The sequence below is a fragment of the Papaver somniferum genome, chromosome 5 (assembly GCF_003573695.1).
Source record: "Papaver somniferum cultivar HN1 chromosome 5, ASM357369v1, whole genome shotgun sequence".
Lineage (NCBI taxonomy): Eukaryota > Viridiplantae > Streptophyta > Magnoliopsida > Ranunculales > Papaveraceae > Papaver > Papaver somniferum.
The window spans coordinates 131544642-131571571 of record NC_039362.1 but is presented as its reverse complement, the minus strand read 5'-3'; the positions used below and the strand labels follow the sequence as shown (position 1 = coordinate 131571571).

General features: G+C 36.3%; 2 protein-coding genes and 1 long non-coding RNA gene across 3 annotated transcripts; 1 reads left to right on the top strand and 2 right to left on the bottom strand.

Moving 5' to 3' along the window:
* Nucleotides 1-201: 201 nt before the first annotated feature.
* LOC113282733 lies at nucleotides 202-2941 on the bottom strand. Its single transcript, XR_003327137.1, has 3 exons — nucleotides 1646-2941; nucleotides 896-980; nucleotides 202-394 (listed from the first exon to the last, which is right to left on the bottom strand). It is a non-coding gene; the product is annotated as an uncharacterized LOC113282733 (long non-coding RNA).
* A 3440-nt stretch (nucleotides 2942-6381) lies between these two features.
* LOC113282731 (glycerol kinase-like) lies at nucleotides 6382-9325 on the top strand. Its single transcript, XM_026531797.1, has 4 exons — nucleotides 6382-6795; nucleotides 6903-7124; nucleotides 7417-8398; nucleotides 8884-9325. The coding sequence occupies exons 1-4, from the start codon at nucleotides 6656-6658 to the stop codon at nucleotides 9127-9129; spliced, it is 1590 nt and encodes a 529-aa protein (XP_026387582.1). The 5' UTR covers nucleotides 6382-6655; the 3' UTR covers nucleotides 9130-9325.
* A 767-nt stretch (nucleotides 9326-10092) lies between these two features.
* Nucleotides 10093-16713, bottom strand: LOC113282730 (protein S-acyltransferase 24-like). Its single transcript, XM_026531796.1, has 13 exons — nucleotides 16420-16713; nucleotides 16177-16317; nucleotides 15387-15499; nucleotides 14008-14087; nucleotides 13727-13890; nucleotides 13371-13509; nucleotides 13172-13271; nucleotides 12225-12282; nucleotides 11945-12022; nucleotides 11759-11857; nucleotides 11556-11634; nucleotides 11318-11466; nucleotides 10093-10530 (listed from the first exon to the last, which is right to left on the bottom strand). The coding sequence occupies exons 1-13, from the start codon at nucleotides 16711-16713 to the stop codon at nucleotides 10093-10095; spliced, it is 1932 nt and encodes a 643-aa protein (XP_026387581.1).
* Nucleotides 16714-26930: the final 10217 nt, after the last annotated feature.

The following is a 26930-nucleotide window of genomic DNA, read 5'->3' as shown; positions in this document are numbered from 1 at the left end:
AATCCATAGATGAAGCCTTGAGCTGAGATCTGAGAGGAAGTATTAGAAATATGATCAAGTTTGAATTGGAGTGCAGGAAATTGATTGTAGCGCCCCCAAAGCTAGCAGCTGACTAATCCAAGAAGAGATTAACTAAATAAAGAGGCACTAAGAATCTAAATCATTTACTTAAACATTCAATTACGAAATCTGCTACAAAACTTAACCCAAAACTAGCCCCGCTCAGAATTATATATATATATATATATACAAGAACTTCTCTCAAATGATACATATACAATAGTCATGTGGATTACAAACAAAATATACAACATAATACACATAACGTAAGTTAACCAACCAACGAACAGAACCCTTGAAGCTTTCGCTGCGCAACTCTGATCTGTCTCTGAAACTGAAAGTGGGAAAGGGTGAGCACATCATCCCTACAAGGGGTGCCCAGTAGGAATAACATTTAACTTTAAAGAAATCAAGAGCAAGATTTGGAAAACAATACATGTTTTCCCAAACATCAAAGTGACTAAGTCACTGGAAATACCCAAACATGTATATGGACAAACTCCTTCGTCAAACAATGTATAATATTGATGTCAAATATTGTGGTGTATCGCCGTAGCCATGTGCATAAAAGCTGAATTCATGTAGATATAAATATGAAGGAGCGTATCCTATATACCACAAGTGGAAATTCTCATTTCCCATAACAATTCATAATGACAAACAAAACATTACAAGTCATTTCCAAATCGTGGAAAGGTTCAAAGAATCAAAAAAACATTTGTAATGCAAACTCAACAATGCATGGAATGCACAAACGGACAATGCATGAGTTTGTTAAACATAAACTTTTGTAAAAGAAACAACAATGGTTTCAAAAGAGTTAAAGTATTCCCACCTCTTTTGATGACAAGCCACGTTTACCTCGAGATCCACGATCCACTGGTTCGTCCTTTGAATCGATCGTTGTTAATAGAGTCTAACTGTTAATTAAACAAGAAGTCTAAGAATCTATCCAAAAGGCTCACACAAGGCTCATAACATAATCTCATACAATTCTCTAGTTATAGGCTAAGTGAACTACTTTAATTGTTCTAAGCCCATTTTAGGTTATACACATCTTCATTACCCATTTCTTGCATATTTAATGGCTTACTAATTCAATTAGATTAGGTCTATAATCTAGTAGATAGGACTTAAGAATATCTACAACTTATAGAAGGAACCAAAGGCTAATTTAGACTATAAGAGTCCATAACATCAAAGTAAGAATACATAATAGTAAGCCCAAGTCTACTAGACTCGGCCCATTACACAAGTGCTGATCCAACTGGGTCAACTAACGGTCAATGGTGGTCAAATGGTTCAACTAACAGTCAACGTCCATAGTCAAGTCAAGGTCCTGGTCAAATGGTCAAAGGAACCAACTCAGCAAGGCTTCCTGAGTCAGTACTGGGTCAAACCTATTCAGTAGAATAACTGGTCAACTCAGTCAGATTGACTAAGTCAGCTAACAAAGTGAGTCAGATAAACTGACTGGGATGACTAATAGGCTTAATGCTAAAGAACTGAAGTTTATACAATTACTAAACACTTCATTCATTCTAATATAATTCACAATTTAATCACAAACACAACTAAAGGCTACCTGCATGCAGTTCAGCAGTTCCAAGCTTTTACTGAAGAGATTCAACTCAACATATTCTTCTAACCTTCATTCTGAAACTCAATCATCTAAACCTTAACTACAACTTCTATTTTAGTTACACTTCTCTCCCAATTGTAATTCAACCACACCTATTACTTATAATTACCACTCCATCATATATTCACCAGTACTAATGCTTCATCTTTAAACTCATCTGCATTTCAGCCACAACCACAACCACCAAATTGATCCACTCATACACAACTTCAACCATCAACAGTTTATAACATCATAAACACAATGACCCCTACAGCTGCAGCTGCATCTCAACCATTATCTCCACTCTTAAGAACTGCATCATCAACATAACCACAGCTTCCACACATCACATCAGTTTCCTCAGTTAACCACCAGATACAGTTGCAACTCCAATTCCATTTCAATTCTCTTACACTAGTTCAGGCATCTTAGCTTAATCACTTCAAACTTAATCTATACAACCAACAACATCAGTTCACCTCCAAATCTACACCCACATCAACCTCAGTTCAAATCTTAGATACACCACTATAAAATGTAAACAGTTCAACACAACTTTAAACTACAACCCATCTGTATTCAAATCATCAACTCAGACATCCACCAGCAACAACCATTCAACCCCAACACAAAACACATTCAAGCCTCCTGCAACTCAATCCAACATTTCACTGAAATCTAAATTGAACTTCATACAATCAATTTTAGCTTAAATCTAACTAAACCCATTTTGGATTCATCATCTCTTATCCAATTTATATAAAAGAGATTCAAAATAAAGAACCCTAATTTTAATTCTCAAATTACCTTTTCTGCAGGTTATGTATCAGCCGCTTAAATCAACACCACCACTTCCATCTAAAACTAGATTTACTCTTCTTCCGTCTCGATTTGAGTCTCATAATCATCAACCCTCAGAAACTCTAATTCATAAATTGGGGAAGAACAGGACCAACCCTAATTCTCAATTTCACCTCCAAACAGCTTCAGAGCTTTAATTAAATCTCAACCCAATCGTTCTTCATCTAACAACAACCCAAATCATCTCTCAATTCTACACAAACCGTAACCAGAAATCCTAACTTCGATTTACAGTAGCAATTCTATCATCATCTCGTGTTCAATCAACCGCAACATCATCACAAACAAACAGCTCTTGACATTTTCCCCTAATTTCCATTCTCAAAATCACTCAGTCTTCTCACAAATTGACGAGCATGAAGAACAGAGGAAAGAGAGGAAGAAAAGAAGAATGAAGAAGAAGAAGAAGAAAAAATAATAAGAGAAACTGATTTCTCTTCGACACGTATCTGGTGATAAGGCCAGTTACCAATGATAAAGACACCTTCCCAAACGATAAGGGCAGCCAGGCGGTTGAAAGCAAAAAGATTAATTTTACCCTTCATATTCAATCGATGATATCTTCTTCGTCGGGTATCCAAATGACACGTTCGAGTAGTCTATTTCGCATAATTTTTCGAGATCTATTCAACGGTACTATTTTCTTATCTAAATCGTTGTTAGATTAAACTAATTGAGTTATTATCGACTAATACGTCTCTTGACTAGTCTAATAGTGTTGACGAGCTTGAGGGTCCTTACATTGATCTTCATGAAAAGTGACATGTCTAGAAATAAAAAGTTCTTCTAGAACATGGCTCAAGACATCTGTAACCTTTTCGATAAGAAGAATAACCAAGAAAAGTAGAAACTTTTCTCCTTGGTGCAAGTTTAGAATGAACATATGGTTTAAGCCAAGAATAACAGGCACAAGCAAAAACCCTTAAAGCAGAATAGTTTGAAGAACTCCCATATAGCTTCTAATAAGGTGACATGAAGGAAATAGATGCAGCAGGTAATTTATTGACCAAATAGTTTGCAGTTTGTAAAGCATCTACCCAATAACAATCTGCTAGATATGCCTGTATCAGTAATGTCCTACACGATCCAAGAAGAATTTTGTGCTTACTTTCAGCTACTCCATTCTGCTCAGGAGTATAAGCACAACTATATTGATGAATAACACCATTTTCAGCTACAAATTTTCCCAACTCATTATTTATAAATTCTCCACCTCCATCAGTTCTTATGACCTTTATTGTCAAGTCAAAATAGTTCTCAACTTGTGACTTAAAAGACCTGAAGATTGAAATAAAGTCTGATTTTCTTATTGAAGGAAATATCCAATAGTACTTATTATAATTATCAATGATATTACAGTAGTTTGTGAATCTATTACAAGAAGTAACAGGACATGGTCCCCACAGATCCATGTGCAAAAGTTGCAATGGCTTATTTGAAACAAAACTAGAAAAGAGAAAAGGGAAGCTTATGAGCTCTTCCTAGCTGACAATCTCTACAAGCAAATGACTTATGAGATGACATATTCTGAAAAGAAAGTAAATAACATAATCTTTGCATAGACTGGTATGAAGGATGTCCAAGTCTTTTATGAAGTAAAAGTGGTGTAATAGCTGACAAAGCTATAGAAAATGAAGAAGTATCATCTGAAGTAGTTGTTGGTGAAGATGCAAGATGGAGTGGATAAAGACCATTATTACTCTTCCCTTGGAAAATGTTCTTCCCAGATTTGAGATCCTTCACAAAGTAATCATCACCCTCAAATGTTATACTGAAATTATTATCTCTAGTAAACTTATGAACAGAAAGTAATTTGTGAGAAGCAGTTGGAACATGTAAAATTTTTGGCAAATTAATAATATTTTTCATCAAAATTTTGTAGAATTACTTATATCAGAGATAGGCATACCTTCTCCGCTTGCAATTGTTATCTGTTGTGTACCAGAATATGAGTGAAAATTTTGAAGGTCTGAACCATCTAAAGTAATGTGAGTTGTTGTTCCGAGTCACAATACCAAGGATTTTCACCTAAAACATTAGTTGATGCTAGCATAACATGAATATGGGGAGGTATTGGTCGACCTTGATAGACAAAATTCATGCGTTGATTACATTCAATGGCTGAGTGACCATATTTGAAGCAAATTTGACAAGTAGGTCGATTTGGTCTCATAGTTGAATTTGCACTGGTAGAAGTAGATGAATGTGAATTTGTAGGTTGAGTGAAAGGATTTGTGACATAGGATTTTGTGGGAAAGGTAGATGATGTTGAAAGAAAATGTGGTCGAAATGATGGTCTTGAAGGATAGTGAAAATTACATCTTGAATTATTATGGGAAATTGATCTATTTGCTCTAAAAGCTGCAAAAGCCTTAGCTTCTTCAGAGTTAACAACATGTTTAGATCTCTCAGACAATACAATATCTTCACTCAGTAGAAGATTGTGTAATTCACCCAGTTTGACTGGAGGATTTCTTATTCGAATGGATGTAGAGAATGAATCAAAAGCAGATCCAAGACCATTAAAAACACTCACAATCATTTCAGATTCACAAATAGGAGATCCACCAGCAGATGAAGAATCTGATATATTCTTGATTTCATTGAGGCGGTTAATCATAGTAGAGTTACCTTGTTTTACTGATGAGAGCTTGGTTCTGAGTTGAATAACATGTGTTGAAGAAATTGCTACAAATCTTTCTTCAATTGATGGCCAGAGATCATAAGAAGTAGTTGGACCAGCTACACATGAGATAACACTCTCTGAAATTGTTGATTGAATCCACATGATAACAGTCTGATCTTTTTCATTCCATCGAATCCACTCAGGATTGATAGTTTCCTCAGGATCAACACCTCTTTGTGCATATACATACTTTTGTGGACATCTTTTTGATCCATCTAGATAACCAAGAACATTGTATCGTTTAAAAAGAGGAAGAAGTAAAGATTTCCAAGTGAGAAAGTTGTGATCTTGGAGTTTAGAAGGAACTATACTAGCAATAGTGTGTAAAGGAACTTTAGTAATATTTGATTCCATATTGAATAAAAAAAAAAAATCAAGAAACTAAGTTTTGAGTTGCAGGTTCAATGGCGGAAGCTAAAGAAGGTGATCAGGCCATGATCGGCTCTGATACCATACAGAAAAGAGTGGATAGGAATTATCAATCACATTACGAAGAAAAGAAAACACAATACAGGTCTTTATAGGTATAGGCTGAGTTAGCTACAGAGACAGGCTGGCAAAGCCACCTATTCCAGTTAACGGTAAGACAAGAATTGTACGAACATAAACAGAACTGTTAACATGTAACGAAAGTGCTAACTGCACAAGCAGAAATGAATCTAAGCGGTCGCAGAGAGAATTATACCCTTGTACTAGAGCACCTGACTAATTCCTGAGACAGGTAATAACCATGGACCTTTCGATCCATACCTGGCCAGATCAAAATATGCACCGAAGGTCCGAAAGATTGATCCCTTGATCTCCAATAAGTCAACGATTGTCTACGAACCGAGGAAAAAACAACAAAATAAAACCACTTCTCACATATTTTCGGAATTTTGTGGGCCTCAATGAGCCCGTCCCTCGGTTCATCAAGACTTAATGTAAGATGCATAGCCATTCCTAATTTTTGAGGGTACACTTTTTTTATCCATGCCACATAAGAAATTTAATCTTATCATATGATGACAACTGTCAAATAACAGTCACAGTCAAACAAAGAAAAAACAGCCAATTATATTCCTCCATGTGTCACTTGACCTCACCGTGGAGCTCGCGGGTTGTTATTTGTTGCTGAAAATCAGAACCAAAATCTCTGGAAATTATAAACGTCACAGAATTAGAAAATTTTGCAGAATAAGAAAACAAACAGAAACTTCGTTTTTCCTTAAAATGTGTAATTTTTTCTCAGTAAATTAGTTAACAAAATTAACCACCATTATTTAATCCTGATCCTAATCCAAATCCAACAATATTATTTTATTATCTCTTCGTTTTCAGAGATAAAAATCATAAGTCTCCATTCCCAAGAAATTTATTAGTCATTACTCTGTTTTCTCTGTTATTTCTCAGTATCAGGATAAACTTAGAATCGGGAGAAAAAAATGGATCAGAAAGGAGAACAAGTATACGTGGGATCAATTGATCAAGGAACAACAAGTACAAGATTTATAATCTATGATAAATCAGCTAAAACTATTGCATCTCATCAAACTGAATTCACACAGTTTTATCCTGAATCAGGGTAATAATAATTCATCAGAGTTTTCATCTTTTTTAATTGAATTTCCATTTTTTTTTATTGAAATTCTCAGTTTTTAATGATTTTTGTTTGGGTTATGATGATCACAGATGGGTAGAACACAACCCAATAGAGATATTAGAAAGTGTGAGACTTTGTATGGCAAAAGCATTAGATAAAGCAACAGCTGATGGATATAATGTTGATGAAGGATTAAAAGCTATTGGGATTACAAATCAGAGAGAAACTACTCTTGTTTGGAGTAAATCTTCTGGTTTACCTCTACATAATGCTATTGTATGGATGGATGCCAGAACTACTAGTATTTGCAGGTAATTCTTTATTTTGATAAAAGAAGATCGAATTTTTATTTTTTCTGAGAGAAATTACTGTTGGTAAAATTTGGTAAATTTATGGACTTTGATCAATTTTAAGATCTGGGTTATGTTTATTTTAGGATTTTGATTCAAACCCATGTTTGGATTTTACCAGATTATGATTTTGACTTTGTGTCTCTTCATTCATAGAAACCTAGTTTGTTTTTTTTTTTGCTAATTATGTTTTTTTTTTTCTTTTTTAAGATTATTGAATTGGATGTGTGTTTGGGTCACTTGTGGTTTGTAGGAGATTAGAAAAAGAATTATCAGGAGGAAGAACTCATTTTGTGGAAACATGTGGATTGCCGATTAGTACATACTTTAGTGCATTGAAACTTCTTTGGTTAATGGAAAATGTTGAAGCAGTGAAAACAGCTATAAAGAATGGGGATGCCTTGTTCGGAACAATCGATACATGGTTGATCTGGAATTTAACTGGTGGTTGTGGTGGAGAACAAACCGAACCAGGTTTACACGTAACTGATGTTTCGAATGCATCTAGAACGATGCTCATGAACATCAAAAGTTTGAGTTGGGATGAACCTACATTGGAAACTTTAGGAATTCCAATTGAAATCTTACCGAAAATCATTAGTAATTCAGAAGTTATTGGTAAAATCGGAATAGGATGGCCAATTACTGGTATTCCAATTTCTGGATGTCTTGGTGATCAACATGCTGCAATGGTTGGTCAGGCTTGTAAGAAAGGCGAGGCGAAGAGCACTTATGGAACTGGTGCTTTTATATTGTTGAATACTGGTGAGGAAGCTGTCACTTCAACCCATGGGTTACTGACTACTCTCGCTTACAAACTCGGTCCTAATGCACCGACGAATTATGCTTTGGAGGGTTCGATTGCTATTGCTGGTGCAGCAGTTCAATGGCTAAGGGATAGTCTTGGTATAATTCAGAGTGCTAGTGAGATTGAGGAACTGGCAGGGAAAGTTGAGAACACTGGTGGAGTTTATTTTGTTCCTGCGTTTAATGGTCTATTTGCACCATGGTGGCGTGATGATGCTCGTGGGATTTGTATCGGGATCACAAGATTTACTAACAAATCTCACATCGCACGTTCTGTTCTCGAGAGCATGTGTTTTCAGGTTAAAGATGTCTTAGACTCAATGCACAAGGATGCTGGGGAAAAGGGCGAAGTGAAAAATGAGAATGGAGATTTTGTGCTCAGAGTTGATGGCGGGGCAACTATTAACAATCTATTGATGCAAATTCAGGTTCGTATCCCTCATCGTCCTATCTCACTTAACTCATTTGAGAACGGAAATATGCTCGTTCTAAATGTTATTTCTTCTGTAGCTATATTTTGATCAGGACCAGTAGATATAGTTTGATGAATATTTGATCAAAAGTAACCATAAGTCAATAACTCAATCTCTAACTGGCATTCCATGATCTAAGCTAGGAAATTTTCACTATCTAATCAAACCCTTTAATGATACCAAGTGATTTTGCTAAGTCTACTAGCTGTAACTTCGGAACATATTACTCTGCCGTAGCAGGAATATTTTTGCTGGTTCTTTTGATATGTAATGCCATTTTATTTGCTAAGAAACATTTTTCATATTGTCAAAGAAGTGCACCATACAGATGCGATTCTGAACTGTTTGCTTTTAAAATAACTAAGAACCCTTGTCAGATTGTTCAACATTGTCATCAGTCGAAGGACCTAATCTTTGTTATCTTAATTGGATATAAACAGGCGGATTTGTTGGGATGTCCAGTCGTTAGACCAGCTAACATTGAAACCACAGCTCTTGGAGCAGCCTATGCTGCTGGGTTAGCGGTGGGAGTCTGGACAGAAGAAGATGTCTTTTCTGATGAAGCGAAACAAGAGAAACCTGCCACTTTCCAGCCTAACTTGGATGAGGAGCTAAGGAAGAAAAAAGTGGAGTCTTGGTGTAAAGCTGTCTCGAGAACTTTCAATTTGGCCGACCTTTCCCTCTAAATCCCTCCCCCCTTGCACTATTTATTGTCTGTCAATTTCTTCTGTTAATTTTTTTTCTTAATCAGCTTTTCTGTTAGTGTTTTACTTTCTTCATTTCTTTCAATTATGAACTTGAAACTTTTGGAATAATGAACCTGTATCGCAGCATATTGGGATTGGGCTATTCAAAGTTGATAATGAAGCGTTGTTGTTCATATAAAAATTGCGAGTAATTGTAGGTTTTTCGGACATCTATTCTCTGGCAGGTTTCATTTAAATCCCAGAACATTACACAGTAGTTACAGGATGTTCTCCAGTTCTAATCAACACAACACATGCTGCACCAAATGGGAATCTGAGCAGAAGCTTTTTAGCTGGAACCTGCCCTGCTAAGGCATTTGTTAAACAGAATAACTCAAAAAACGCAATATGACCAAAAAAATCTGCTGCACTGTAACTGCAATGGAAAATCTCATAATCTGTTACTGCAGACCAAAAATCTGCGGCACAGAAATTCGTCTGGCAGATCAATTTATGCAATGTAACACAAAACTCCGCCTCGTCTACCACTAAATTGTCATGCGACAAAAATCTGCCCTGCTACTGCTCCATGACTTGGTTAGTTATCAAAAAGCTCTACTCAGAAGTTACCTTTGCATTTTTTTTAGTCCTAGAGAATTGATTTTCTTTGATTCTGATTCAAGGAAACATCAAAATGCAATGTCCAAAAGGATCAAGGAGGTACCCCAAGAAAATTGAGCTTGGATTACAGCCAACAAAATCTATCACCATACACCTCACCCGACCTTAAAAATTATACAATAACAAATCTGAAGGACCACTGAAACAGTCGGCCAAGTTCTATGAGTGAAACTGCAAATAATGATGTAACCTATTTGGAACAAGCTATAAGATGTATGCTTATAAACAAAAGAACTATAAAAATGAAAAGGAACACAACAATTAACTACACAGTACATACTTCTATGGCGCTACAACAGAACGTGATTGGTTTCTTCCAAGACCAAGACCTAATCCTAATGGAGTGTTGTCAGATGCTTGCGCATGATTTTTTTTGTGATCGGAACTACTATGGTTACTGTGGTTGCACTGAGAAGAATGCACGTGTCCTTGATGTCTTGAATTCTTAGAATCGATGTCAACAGATACGTGACTGTTTGACGTGTTATCCTCACCATTTGGCGAAGTCGAATTTCTTGTCATTGGCGTCATTACTATTCCCTCGGAATCAGTTTGGTCTTCAATCAGCTCCACATCCTCATTGTAGCCCTTGAATATGAAATCAGAGCAATTCTTTCGGATACCGTGATCATATGGATTTCTGAAGCGACCAGTAGAACTTCTAAGGTAGCTGTAACGCATAGCGTTCGCCATTTCATTTGTTGTGATGTTACGAGATATCTACAGCAAATATGAATAGCAAAGATAGCTGAGCTACTAAATAAAATGGTGTAATCTTGTAAATATGTGTCTCAGATTCGTGACACAGTAGGAAAGGAAAGTCAAAATGGCAGCATGAGTCTCAAATAAACGTTCCAGAAAATGAGAATCAAATCAAAGCTAAATTCCATGCTTTCTACGGAGAAATATTAGTCGGGGAAGCATATGAAGATCGTTCAGTAATATATTAAGCCAGCAGAATTGAGTGGTAGTTTAAAACAAAGTTTAAATCACAGAAAGACTATGGTGGTAAAAGAGTGAAGTTGCCTTATAAGACCATATCGAAAAATAGTACTCCGTCCCATAAAAAAAATTCTCCCCTAAAAGAGATACTTAGGGGTGTATTTCCTACACAACTGTCAAACTTACTCCTCTCAAGGATATTATTTGTGGATAGAAATGGAAAAAAAATTCAAACACTCTTAATTTTCTGAATGTGCAAATAATGAAAGTAATCTCTTTTAAAAGGACAAAGGGAGTAAATCATAACATTTGTGGTGATTATAAGGGGCTAGAGCTTCAAAAAGAACCTTGGGTAAATGTGTCCATATAATTTCTTAAACAAGTGCAACCCATTCCGTTAAATTTAATTGTACGTCATCTTAATTATGAACAAAATGGGTTAAATCTAACCAAGCCAGGCTGTAACTAGATGGAATTCGACTTACAAAAAGCGGCCAAGATAAGTGATAACTTCCTAAGTTTTACGCTTTTATCTGAACTACGACTCTAGATTTCGTTGACATACCTGTGAAGCTTGAACCACAGTTAAAACTGCAACACCGAAGAAGAGAAAAAAATCTACAACCAGAAATAATACAGCGCCAGTATGACGAGTAGCAGCATGATTCATCCATGCACCAAAAGTAGATGGAGCCATTGGGTCGCTCCAAATTCCTGCATTAGTAGTCTATTAATTCTTGTAGTAGATGAACCCAATGTCTTGCTACTATCAAAGAAAAAGAGCAACACAACCAAAGACATACTTATACAAGCGACTGTGCCGGTGACCATCATTGCAGAAACTTCTAGGATGAGAAACAAGAAGAAATCCCACTTGTTTTTCTGCAATTAAAAAAATGATACTCATTTATCCAGGTGAACATAATCAAATGCTAGAAACTCGGGAAAATAAAAATATCAAGAGAAACACAATTGAAAACCTAAGCTGAGGTAAAACTAACATTACCTTGCCAATACAATTCGATACCCAAGGACAGTGATGATCAAACTGTTCAACACAACGATCACATGTAGAACAATGTTTTGAACGAAGTGGTCTGACAATCTAAACAAGAATCCAGATACACAAATTATAGATATGATAAAGAAGAGCTAAAGGATAGAAGTAATATAAATCTAAGATAGAAGAAACCTTGCATGTCGCACAAAGCTGAGACCAATTCCCAGCCAGCAAAGCAGGATTGTTAACCTCAATCTTCAATAGAGGCTCCTGTTGAAAAATCATAAACCAAAACTCATACTCTGCAATGCCTTGAAAGAAAACAAGAAATGTGCAAGAGCTTGTTCAAATGCATGCATGCCACAGCAGGTTTGAGAATTACAATCCAAACATACTCGTCAAAATTAGCACACAAGTCTGGCAGAAGAATGTAAATGGGCCAAATTGACCAACGGAAAGAAATGTAACTCACATCATCTTTGACATCCTGCGGATCATGTACATTCATTCTGATGAAACCTGGATCCTTCCTACAAGGAGCAAATAAGTAGACAAACAAAAATAGTGTTGGTGAATAACGAATAAAACATAACAAAATCACATATATGTGACATAGTGAAATGTAACATAATGCCAAACGCCAACACATGCAGGTGAACAACAACATTATGCTTTTCAATGAAAACTTACATTGTATAAAAGAACTAAATCATAACAGAAAGTAATAGTGAAAGAGCAAGTAGTTGGTCATGAGAAAAAGCAGTTAATATATCCAAGAAATTTCAATTTTATTTGTCAAATTTACAAGAATTAAACAGAAACACTGTTACCTCCCTTTTCAAATTTAAACAGGTAAAAGTAGCATCTTGTTTCTAAATGAATGAGGGCACTACAAGCCAGGGAGCAAGAAGAATATTGATCATCAAGGCACTGATTCACCCGATATTTGTTACTTTAAGTCATATAACATTTTGCAAAGTCTTAGTTCAGTTTGAATGGTGGCTGAAATGAGAAAATTTTGAGTTTTATCATTTCATACCAGATACTAGCTTGAGTTGCTTGGAAACATCCCTAAGTATCAGCATTTATCAAACATGGAACCTACAACCTTGGCTGGAGTCTGGACAACCCAAAACTAACATGGGGGCAGTATTTAATGGACACTACTAATGAAATTAATCTATTGGGGTACAGAATAAGCTATTTTTTAAAACTGATAAGGCGGATTCATTTTATTATTTTTATTTATTTTTACAAATGCTTAATAATTGCGCGTATAGCTTGGCTTCAAAAGCTACATTCCCATAGATATAATTGAACATTGTAATTGTAACCCCTTATGCAAACAAGATAAATTTAACCACCGGCAACCTATAACTCACAAACACCATTAAATAGTTAGAAATCCACAAGACATACCTGCTACATCTATAGAACAAAAGCAATCCACCAGTTGCTAGAAAAACTCCCAACCATGCAAAAAGCCCAAATGTAAATGATAACTGAGGCAGATTTGATGCTGCAACCAACGAGATAATATAAACAAAAGTAATGTCCACTGAAGTAAATACTTTGCCAAGAAATAAATTCTAGTCACAAAAGTTTAACAAAGGCCTACCCCGGATAACTGAATGTTCGTAGGTCACAAGAAGCACTGCAATTATACACCACAACAAAGGTGCAAGCCCTAATTTAGCTATTTTACCAAGGCGAGTGTTCCCATCACATCGTTTATCGAACAATCTTCTTGCATTTCCCTGCACAATCAAATATAATACACAGAGCTAAGCATCCATGTTGAATGCAACAAGTACAAGATAAATATAATAAAAGATCTAATGGGAAATTGCTAGCATTCTATAACAGATTATTACAGTTTTCCTACTCAAGATTTTCTTCCACCAGAGCACTGAAAACATCATTTGGCAGCACAAATATTAATCAAAACACATGCTTTGGCATTAAAATACCTACAAGAAAAAAAGCAACTTGTCGATGGTTCTTGTCAGAGGCAAGTTGTGCTGGTGTAAAGCCAGTTTTGTCAGTCACCATTAAATCCTCCTTTTTTCCTGCCTGAACAAGCACCGTGCATGCCTCTAGGTTCCCTCTAATGGCAGCCCAATGCAAAGGAGTGCAACCTAACAGAAGTAAGTAAGAGAAGTAAAGGACCAGGACGGCTTTAGTCATGAAAAATAATCACAGTGATTCTAACTACAATTTGCAAAAAAAAAAAAAAACAATAAAGAAGATTATACCCTCTTTGTCTTGCCGTCCTCTGTATGCATCCAGAAATAAAAGAAGGCGTATACAATCAGCAAAACCTTTATACGCTGCCCTACAGACCTCAGAAGTAAAATAAAAAATCAAAATAGAACCCATGATGCTGTCAATAAATACGAATAACATCCTCAAAGTACTCTGAATCAGCGAGCAATGAATTGGAATATCAGATGAGTGATGCGATATTGGAAACAAAATTACTCGGCAGAGAGAAGAAACTGAGACCACTAACCATGTATGTCTTCATCAGCAAACAACAGCTTTGATACATTAATAGGATATGTTAAACCATTATAAAGGCAAAAACAAGATTTACTTTTGTCATAAACTGTACAAGAGTACTGAAGGCTAGGTTATGAATGGTGTCTAGGATTTCCTGCCGATGTTGTTGTTCAGATTATTGTCTCACCTCTTTAGCCTCTCGAGTTTAACATGTGAGTGCAAAAGTTGAAGCTAGATAGCTTTCCTTCCTGTTCTAAATAGTAATTATGCTTGATTTACTTTACATGCCAAAACCATCTAGCAAAAATAGGCTTATCCTAAGAAGTTACAAAATTGATATTTCATATATTCTTAAGAAGTTACAAATTTACCCCATTGGCATTGGATATTGAGATCCAAAGATAACTGCATCTCTAAACTGTTCAAAATAGTTACAACTTGAACAATTGAAGGTCTGTTTTTTTGAGTATTAGCAACACAAGCTGAAGCAACAAGCAAGTTTAACTAATCTAGTGACAGGTTTTAAATCTGAATAAGGAACTGACTTGTATCAATAATTCTAAAATCTTTAATTAGAGGTATAGCCAATCAACAAGTGATCCATCTTCAACACTTCTTCCACTTAAAAGTTCTAACAAAACAAGTCCAAATCCATAATGTAGAAAATCTCGCCTAGTTTCCTTACTCTACAAGACAGAAAAGTGTTCCACCAATATGATTCAGTTACGCATATTTTTGCAGGTACTAAACTATTTAACCAATGTAACAAAGGCAAGAAGCTCAATAAAGCAGATAAATTGCCAGAAAAGTGTTCCACCAATATGATTCAATTACGCATATTTTTGCAGCTACTAAACGATTTAACCAATGTACCAAAGGCAAGAAGCTCAATAAAGCAGATAAATTGCCAGAAAAGTGTTCCACCAATATGATTCAATTACGCATATTTTTGCAGCTACTAAACTATTTAACCAATGTACCAAAGGCAAGAAGCTCAATAAAGCAGATAAATTGCCTAAGTTTAGATAGGTAAAGAATGTAGATGACACGTTGAAATTCGAACAAACGCGAATTATGCAGTATAAGAAATGAAATAAATGAAATAGTAAGGCCTTTCAAATAGTTCAAGTACCAGTGCAGAGGACTTCTTCCATCATTATCAGGCATATCTGGATCCGCATTCCATTTGGTAACAATATGATATAGAAACGCTGTCTGACCGTATTGTGCTGCAACATGAGTCGTCTGCAACCAAGTGACATGTGATCAGCATGACCATCGGCACAGAAATTGTAAGAAGACCACAAAAGAGAACGATACAGTGAAACCTCAAATTTCAACATTTTCATCAATTAAACAAGATACCTATTATATTCATCGTTTCACTATGAGTTACAAGTATTCGGTAATCAATACTAAAACAGCACACAGGACTTTTATCTAACCCAACTTGTTAAGACTATCAAGCCCAATATATACTGCCTTAAAGGTTTAACTTTCACATTAGATTACTGATGCTCTTGCCGAATATACAATCAAAAAATTTCCTTCCTCATACAAATGCCTTTCCTACTTATACCCTACAGAGTTTTTACTCTTGTTTCAGCAAAGAAAGTAAGGAAATACACAACAAATAAAGATTGACGCCTCAACCAATTAACTTACCAAGCTCACCCATCCCAACTACAAAACATGATGAACTAACTAAACAAAATCAAGATATATAAAGTTGGCATTTTGTTAATAACTCATCTAATCTTCAAAGAACTTTTCGACCACCTAGTCTAAAGTAGTTATCATGCATTAGCTTTAATTGGACTATGTTTATTCTCATTTACTAGCTCTCTCATCTCTCTATAAATTCCTATACCAACTGATAAAAGTAAGGGTCTGATGAAATTTGAATACTCAGAAAATCTAACCTGATAACCATATAAATCCGTGGCATTAACGCGAGCACCTTCCTTAAGTAATAACTCAGCAACTTGAACTGCACCTCTTACAGCACTCCAATGTAACGCCGATTGCCCTGTATGATCAGATGCATTCACATCTCCACCATGCTGTTATTCATCAAAACACACACATAAACATATCAATTCAAAATCAAACCCCAAAAAAATTACAATTTTTTTTTTACAGAAAACCAAAAATTAGGGCAAGACCTCGATAATATACTGAGCAGCAGCAGTTCGATTGTTTAACGAAGCCCATTGTAAAGCATAATAACCTAAACCATCTGGTTCAGAAACTGAACAACCTTCAGACTCAACCAATCTTTGTAACTTCTCCATATCACCATATGCAGCTGCTGTATACACATCATTCCTTAAACTCTCATCATTATCATTCTTGTTATTATTATTATTAGTCTCCGTTGATGATACTACTTCATTTTTCCCATTATTTGTTTTCTCGATCTCTTCTTCTTCAACAACAACCTCAATCTCAGACGACATTTTCTTCAAATTTTTACAACAATTTCATTACTTGGTGGATCTGGATGAGGATTTGGGGAGATTTAAGTTAGAATTTTCAATCGGGGTTGACTAGGTTTTTTTTCTTTCTTTTGGTCTCTTCTCCGATTGAGGAAGAGATGGAGAGATGGTGGACGCAGAGAGAGACCAAGAATAACCAGAGTTGAATGGGAATCCGGATTTGTATTTTAATGGGGAAAGAAGGATGGAAGAAGAAAACAGAATAATTTATTAGTTATTGATTGATTGAATTATCTTGCTTTCTTCATTCATGGGGAACTTAATAGACGGCACATGTTTTTGTTTGATTTTTTAAGCCAACAGGGGGTTAGGTCCGTCCATTAGGGTGCCTCTCCAGTGTGGTTATCCTAAAAACCTGAAAAGCCATAGCTGAATGAGGAGCAAAATAATGTCGTAGTTGTCGTGCGAGTCGTGCCTAGTGCTGATGATGTGTGAAATTTTATAATCAAACTAACATTTTGCATTTTGATTTTTGGAAGTCAAGATATTACTGATGAACGCGCTATTAGGCAAGTATTATGATTTGCTATTTCGCGCTTCAGGGCCGTCAGAAAACCAATCCTTATAGCAATTCCGGTTTATTTGGTTTATAATGACGGAAACTGAGTATACATGGTTATACGAAAAAAATTATATGCGAGAGCAACTTTAGAAATGAGAGGGTACCAAGTATACCATCAACTTTTTCGTGCGGCAACCTGTATGGATGAAATTTGATATAATTACAAATAGACCCCTTACTTAAAGATTATATCTCTTTTTCTTCACAATCAGGACGTCAAGAAAAAAAGTTTGTGAACCTGATTGTATAGAAGAGTACTTGGACGGTCTCAAAATTCAGTATCCAAGTTCAATCTAGTCGTATCCAAATAGTATGATCTGAATTCTGCCAAATATGAAACTTGTTATCTATCTTTTAAGATATGAATTCTACAAGAATGAGCCTCATAATAGATCCCAATTAATATGTGTTAGAGCATAGCTCGGTTGAACCCACCAAGTGTTGGTATGTCAAGGTTGGTTGTCATATTTTAGTATCAAAACTCATCTAGAGTCGCTTGATTAATTATTAGAGTCAACTTCGTTTAGGTTAGACTAGAAAGTCTAAGAATTTTGAGACTTACAAGTATTACTATGAAGACCAGAAGAACGTGAAGAAGTATCGACTACAACGAAGACATTGTCCTTCCACTTGAGGTTAGCAATATTGACTTAATCTTGTTCTCATCCCTAACGTATCTTTCAAGTCGCTTTTGATTGAAAACATAACATGCGAAGTTATATATATATATATATATGTGTGTGTGTGTGTGTGTGTGTGTGTGAAACTCTAGCATTAGACTTGGTCATATTATTATGATCAAAGTGCCAAGGAAAGTATATTGGATTAGGAAGTAAAAAGCTTATCTTTTGAACTTCGTAAGTGCAACATCAACATAATCTATGTAAGTTGTTACTTGATTGTATGTATGGGATATAGGTGTGATTTCATCCTAGAAAGCAATATTTTATAACATATGTTTAAAAGAAGTACATATATGAACTTGTTTCGTAATCGAAAGGAAATCAATAGGTATGTTGGTCTGGTTTCTCATGAATATCTTTTATGACCGAATCATACCTATCGTGGGATATGAGTTAATTGAGGAATTCTTATTCTCTACATCTTGCTGTAGAGTTCCATGTATTTATAAACAGTTGTTACAAGGGTTTGTTACAAGGGTTTCCAAAGTTAAGAGACTTGGATACGAAGACATACTTAAAACAGGAAAATACAATTGAAGAAATACTTATACATCACGTAACCTTAACACGCCCCCGCAAGTTGAGCGTTCTAACGGTCAACTTGGAGCGAAGATCTTCATGACGCTGGGAGCCTAAACACTTGGTCATTATGTCAGCCAGTTGATATTTTGTGGAGATGAAACGAACCGAAAGTTGGCGACGAGAAACTCTTTCCCGAAAAAAGTGATAATCGGTCTCAATATGCTTTGTGCGAGCATGGAAGACCGGATTGGCAGTAAGATATGTAGCTCCAAGATTGTCACACCACAATACTGGGGTGTTAGTATTGATTCCTAACTCATGTAATAAGGATTGAATCCAAATTAGTTCTGCAGTTGGAGTTGCAAGCGCCTTGTATTCAGCTTCGGTAGTTGATTTGGCTACTGTTTTCTGCTTTCTAGAGCTCCAAGAAATGAGAGTGTTGCCAAAGAAGATACAATATCCGCTAGTGGAACGACGAAAATCAGGACATCCAGCCCAGTCAGAATCAGAGTAAGCACAAAGATCAAGATTTTTAGTGGTACGAAGAGACAGACCTAAGTCGATAGTACCTTTGAGATACCGTAGAATACATTTCACAGCCACCCAATGTGGTTCACGAGGGTCTTGCATGAACTGGCATACCCTATTGACGGCGAAAGCAATATCAGGGTGAGTAAAAGTAAGGTATTATAGATCTCCCACGATGCTACGATATGTAGTAAGATCAGTCATTCTAGGACCATCGAAGGCAGACAAAGTAACTTTAGAATCTAAAGGTGTGGATATTGGCTTTGCCCCGTCCATTTTTCTTCTCTTTAAGAGATCAATAACATACTTTCGTTGCGAAAGATATAAACCCGAAGACGTGAAGTCCGCTTCAATGCCTAAGAAATAGTGTAACAAACCTAAGTCCTTAATTGCAAACGAGGTGCTTAGGAGAGAAATTAGAGCTTGAACACCTTGTGGAGATGAACCCGTAACCAAAATGTCATCAACATACACTAGCACATATAAAGTTTCAGATGCTGTAATTTTGATAAAGAGAGATATATCAGCCTTGGAACTAGTAAATTCATTCTGCAGCAAAAATGAACTGAGTTTTGTGTACCAAGCACGAGGAGCTTGTTTCAATCCGTATAGAGACTTGTGAAGACGACGGACATAGTTTGGGTGTTGTGGATCAGTGTACCCCGGTGGTTGTTTCATATAGATTTCTTCTTCGAGATCACCATGAAGAAATGCATTATGGACGTCGAGTTGCTTGATAGGCCAGTTTCTAGATAAAGCAATGGTTAAAACTGTACGTATAGTGCAGAGTTTAACAACAGGACTGAATGTGTCCTTATAATCAATACCTTCACGTTGATGGAAGCCTTTAGCGACTAATCGTGCTTTGCGGCGATCAATGGAGCCGTCGGCATGTCTTTTTATGCGAAATACCCACTTACAACCTATGGTATTGGAGCCTGGCTTTGGGGGAACAATCGTAAACGTCCCATTATGAATCAAATCATTAATTTCAGTATCCATTGGCTCACGCCATTCTCTGAGTTTAGAAGCTTCAGAGTAACAGGTAGGTTCAGTTTCGGGCATAGGGTGATGAGTGGTTACCAATATCTTTGGCTTAAATATGCCTGCTTTACCACAAGTTTGCATGTGGTGAGTTGAAGCTAGAGTGCTACTAGGGTGAGGTTGTGGTTCAGGTACAATAGGGAAACTAGAATTACTGGTTGCGGAAGAAGGAACAGGTTGAGAAGGGACCACAGAATCATTTGAAAGTGCACTGGAATCTGGAGTTGAAATATTAGTGGATTCATTGGGAGAGATCGGAGAATGTGGTGGAGTAGAGATTGGAGAATGTGTAGTGCTGGTTGTAACGGGGTCCAATGGGGAGAGATCAGTATCGGTGGTATATGGAGGAAAAAAAAGAGGGGGAAGATGGAATATTTTGATTAGTGGGAGAAGGAGGAAAATTATTATAAGACTGTGTAGGTGGTGGGATAGAGAATACAAGGGGAATACTTGTTGCTTTGAACTTACCGTCTGCCTGGGGAGAAGATGGTGATACACCAGATGCAAATGGGAAGACGTCCTCCACAAACTTCACATGCCGAGAAATATATAACCTCTTAGATGGAATATGGTAGCAAACGTAACCTTTATACGACGAATGGTAACCCAAGAAGACACATGGAAGCGAACGTGGTGCAAGTTTGTGCTCACCATAAGCACGTAGATGAGGAAAGCAGAGACACCCAAACACACGAAGTAGGCTATAGTCGGGATCATGTCCAAAGAGAACTTGGTGAGGGGATTGGTTATTTAAAACAGGAGATGGTAAACGATTTAAAAGATATCAAGAGGTTTGGAAAGCATCTACCCAAAAATAAAATGGTAGAGACACATGATGGAGTAAATAGGTACCCGTCTCACGTATATGACGATGACGCCTCTCTGCCAGACCATTTTGCTCAGAAGCATGTGGACAGGAAAAACGATGATGCCTTGATAATCAAGGTAAGAAGTGAATTTTCGATACTCGGTGCCATTATCGGACTGAAAAATTTAATTTTAGAGTTTAGAAGATTTTCAATTTTGTTCTTAAAACTAATAAAAACTGGTAAGGCATCAGATTTATGATATAAAGGAAAAATCCACACAAAACGACTATACACATCCATGAGCAACAAATAATATCGAAATCCATCACGATAAACTACGGGAGATGCTCCCCATAAATCAGAGACAATCAAGTGCAAAGGAGAAGAATAATAAGAGAGACTCTCTGTAAATGGAATTTTTGAACTTTTATTAACTGAACATGAAGAACAATGTGAATTTTTTTTACTAATGGTTGGAAGAGAAAATTCGTTAACAATCCGTTGGACCTTGCGAAACATAGGGTGGCCTAATCTTTGATGCCACACATCAAGAGAGGTTGCTTTATGTAAGCTAGATACTAAACCAAACGACTTGTTGAGACTAGAAGTAAACTCTCGGGCACTTGTGAAGTAGTAAAGTCCATCTTTATGCAGTCCTTGTAGCATTACTTTCCCCGTGCGGCGGTCCTTTACAACAAAATAGAAGGGATGAAATTCAAAGTAAACATTATGGGCTTTAGAAAATTGAGCAAATGACAGTAAATTCGCTTTTAAGGATGGTACAAAATAAACATGATCCATTGAAAAAGATGAAAGTTCTGAAGATAGAGAAGCTTTACCTGTATGAGTTATGGGAAGATTTTGACCATTGTCAACACAAATATTATCAGGGCCACTATATTCTTCATATAAGTGGAGGTTTTGGAGATCACCAGTAACATGATGAGAGGCTCCGGAATCTGGGATCCAGTTGCCATTATTATATGAGGTTGGTGCAGCGACATAGGTTGGGTATGATTGAGCTGAATTATATGCATGCCGAGGAGGATTTGGCCGAGGAAGAGTTGGAAACAATGGAGGTTTATATGAGGGTAAGGGAGAACGCTGCTGAGAGTTCTTAAAATTTCTATCGAAACGACGACGACAACGAGTAGCATGGTGATTATCAAGACCACAAAGTTGACACGGGGGTCCTGTGTAGGAAGAAGGGGAAGAGGAATTTCGGGACATGGATGAAGAAAAGTTACAGTGAGATTGATTGTTATCTCGATTACGATTTTGCGGTGGACCACGAGGATGTTGTGATGATGAAGAGGAAGTAGTTAAATTGGCGATGGGTTGAGGAGAAAGGGTAGAATGTTGAGCCAAAACTCTCATCTCATATGCTAAGAGGTGGGCATGAAAATCATCCATAGAAAAAAGTTTGTTATCAACGGTAGCAGTTAGGGTAGTAAAAATTGGATCATAAGAGGTTTCCAAGCCATCAAGGATGATTTGCTGGAAGGTATGTTCAGAAACGGGATCTCCAGCTGTAGCAAGATTGTCAGCAAGGGTTTTGGCTTTGAGAAGATAATCACTCATAGTGGACTCACCTTTGCGTATTGTACGTAAATCACGTTGAAGTTGCATTATCCGTGCCTGTGATCTTGAAGTTAATTTTCCTTCAATAGCACTCCAGATTACTTTAGATGTTTCAAGACGAGCTACCAATGCTAATATAGGGTCGGACAAGGTGGAGAAAAGCCAACTGATAATGGTATGATCTTGTTGTTGCCACAACTCATATGCAGGGTTTTCAGTCTTAGTTTCGGATTTTTCATCAGCTGCACTTTTTCCATCAGATGTACTCGTAACATCAAGAAATTCTGGAGGGCATGGATGAGTACCATCAACAAATTTCATGAGTCTGTGACTGTGAAGAAGAGCAACGAATTGGGCACGCCATATGATGTAGTTACTAGAGTCTAGTATTGTAGAGACAAGGTGTTGGATCTTGGTTGTACTAGTGATAATTGAAGTAGAATATGCGGAAGCCATGGAAGAAAGAAAAGAAGACTGTATGAGAAGTTTAGGGTTTCTGAGTATGAAAGAAAACTGGAGAAAGTTAAAGAATATGAGGATCGAAATCTAGGCTGATGCCAAGTTAATTGAGGAATTCTTATTCTCTACATCTTGCTGTAGAGTTCCATGTATTTATAAACAGTTGTTACAAGGGTTTGTTACAAGGGTTTCCAAAGTTAAGAGACTTGGATACGAGATATACTTAAAACATGAAAATACAATTGAAGAAATACTTATACATCACGTAACCTTAACAATATGTGGTAGAACCGGTTCTTAAACTTATGTTGAGAGTCAAGGTAGAATCGATCCTTACCTATATTGGAAAGTTGGTATGACCAATTCGTAACTTATGTTAGGAACCATGGTGGAACTGATCCTTATCCATTTTGGGAACTTGGTATGACCAATTCTTAACTTATGTTGGGAACTAGGTGGAACCGATCCCTACCCATTTCAGGAACTTGGTATGACCGATTTCTTAACTTATGTTAGGAGACAAGGTGGAATCGATCCTTACCTATGTTGGAGACTTGGTATAACCAAAACTTAGTGTTAGGTGTTATGGTAGAACCGGTCTCAAGGGCAAAACTGAATCTCAAGTTCACATACTACTTCCCGGTTTTGTGTGAGTTTGGAGTTGGGTTTTCTAAGATAGGAAAGTATGGATGTCGACATAATTTGAATATGTGCACAAATCTTATTCTTAATTGTTCAAAGATATTCCTTGATACTCAAGGTGATCCCAAACCGAAATATTGAGAATCTTTTAATTAAGATTTTCGATTCTATATGTTTTAATTTACCAGCAACTAAAACATAGATCTAGAAAAATGAATATTAGTAAATGTGGATATTGAGAGGAAAGTGTCCTAACTAGGAGAAATATCTTACGACCGTTCGTTTAAAGACTTCTGTGGGATCAAGAAGCTTTACGAGTACCGTAGGTGGGAAACTAGAGAATTGCGTTGTTATTTTAGTTTTTGATTATTGATTTGATTGACTAATAGTGGTTGAAACTTTGAATGCACCTAGTTTGATTATTCTTGAGAGCCTTCTCTTCTGACAAAAGGGTCACTCAAACTAGATCAAAGTATCAACGGGATCTTTAAAAATATTGTTAGATCTAAAGACATCTTGTGATAATCCATTGTTAACAAACTTTGTTCTGTGCGTGATTGATCACAAGAGGATTCAAGTTTTTATGTGCATGTACTTTAAAAAATAATTGAAGATTTGAAGACGAAAAAGATCTATATATTTAGTTTTCGTATCTTTTGAATTTTGTGCACACATCTTGATTGTCTAGAATCCGACTTAGATCTAATTTGTCTTTGATATATTTGATCATAAATTCGAATAGATTGGCAACTATAATTTGGTGGTACTCATCAGTATTCGAACTTGATAGTTGTGAATCTGAATCTAAGTTACTGATTCGGATTGATCTTACCCGACAAAGGAGTTTATTATATTAAACATAAGATCCTTTGTCGACGACTCAACAAATCTTTTAAACTAAAGATTATTGAAATGGTTACCAAATAGATTTGTTCCTTTACTGTTTGGAATACTATCGAAAAGAGTTGATTACATAATACTTTACTGAGTAAAGCAATTCAAGATAATGCATGACCAAAAGGTCGAAGATACGGAGATACTGAGGAAACTAAGTAACTAGGGGTAGTTTACTTGGTCTCAACTATACGAAGTTGGCTTTTGTTCTTTGTATAACGGCTTAATTCTGAGAGTATAAACTGGACTAGGTCCCGGCGGTTTTCTGCATTTGTCGTTTCCTCGTTAACAAAATCTTGTGTGTGTAATTTACTTTACTTCTGCACTATAATTGTCTATCTATAATAAAGTAATAATATTATTGTACGTTAATCCGAATTACTTGACATTGATCCTATAGTCAGTCGGTTTTATGTCTGTAACTATTGTCAAGTAAATATTTTGTTGTCGTATTGTCTCGACTTTGTCCATACACAATCACACAAGGTATAAGACTTGAAAAATGAGGATCTAACAACAACACCCAATATTTCTCTTAGCAATCTGTACAGACTAACTCCAATATACTTTCAAGAGAATCAACAAGACAGTCAGACTCAATCTTAAGAAAATTACATCCAAGAGTTATATCTCAATTTCTTAATTCAATCTGCAATCAAACAAATAGGAATTTGCGAGCCCAATTGAATACAACAAATAACTTGGACGGTATCAAAAACCAATATCCAAGTGTCAATCAATTTAATCAACAAACAAATTTTGGATTCACAATTGATTGAACTTACGCACAACCTGTGATATTTCAATTATATAGAAAATATAATGCGGAAAAGAAATAACACAAACACCAGAAATTTTGTTAACGAGGAAACTGTAAATACAGAAAAACCTCGGGACCTAGTCCAGATTTGAACACCACACTGTATTAAGCGGCTACAGACACTATCCAATTCCAAGTTAACATCGGACTGGAATATAGTTGAGCACTAACCAATCTCACACTGATCAAGGTACAGTCGTGTTCCTTACGCCTCTAGAACCACGCCGGATTCTACGCACTTGATTCCCTTAGATGATCTCACCCACAACTAAAAGTTGCTACGACCCAAATTCGAAGACTTGATAAACCAATCTGTCTCACACAAAAAAGTCTATTGAATAAATAAATCTGTCTCCCACAGAAATACCTATGAGTTTCGTTCCGTCTTTTGATAAATCAAGGTGAACATGAACCAATTGATATAGCGGACTTATATTCCCGAAGAACATCCTAGTAATATCAATCATCCCACAATAACCTTAATCGTATGATAGCGAAACAAAATATTGTGGAATCACAAACGATGAGACAAAGATTTTTGTGACTACTTTTTATCTTGCCTATCGGATATTAAATCTCGAGCAAATCTTAGATAAGATAGTATTCAACACGATAGAAAACAACAAGATCAGAGCACGCAACTATAGAGAAAATAGTTGGGTCTGGCTTCACAATCCCAATGAAGTCTTCAAGTCATTAACCTATTGGGTCTTGGAAAACCCTAAGGTTAAAGGAGAGACTCTAGTCGCAACTAGTATCACACAGGAGGTGTGGCGATTAGGTTTCCAAGTTGCTAGAGTTCTCCCTTATATAGTCTTCAAATCAGGGTTTGCGATCGACGTTACCTTGGTAACAAAGCATTCAATATTCACCGTTAGATGAAAACCTGATTAGACTCAAGCTAATATCTTTCAACCGTTAAAAAGAAATTAGCTTGTTACACACAAATGAAAAGTGACTTCATTTGGATATGACTAATCGTACCTAAACGTGTACACCTTGCTGGCTCAACAATAGTTAACATAAGTTAGCCATATGAACACTTTCATATCAACCATATTCATATTAACCATAACTAGTTCAAATGACTCAAATGAAACTAGTTCTAGAGTTGTTCAATTGTTTATATTCTCATAGAAGTATACAAGACACAATTGAAGCAAAATCGATTTTGATTCACTCGAATCAATTCATGAACATTATAGCCACGGTTTGCAAAAGATTGCATTCCTTATTATATAAATGTATTAGTTCATGAACAAACCGATTTTAGATCATAACCTACTCAAGTATGCAAACGCGTACGCATAGCTAAGTGGCCGGACTAAGTTTGGGTTCGCCAGTATGCGAACGGGTACGCATACCTTCCAAACTCAATTGAATTTCCGGAACTTGAAACTCACGTCAATACACATACCGGCATGCATACTAAGTTCCCGGACTTTCATTAACCAACCAGTACGCATACATGTATGCATACTATGCTTCCCGGACTTGGAATAACTTGCAACAATTAGCATACAAGTACGCATATTGTGTTATATCCAATCATGGTTATTTTTTCTAAACTTCCATTTCAATCATTGAAACATTCTTGGAAGAAGACAATAGCTGTCTCACACAAACTATTAACT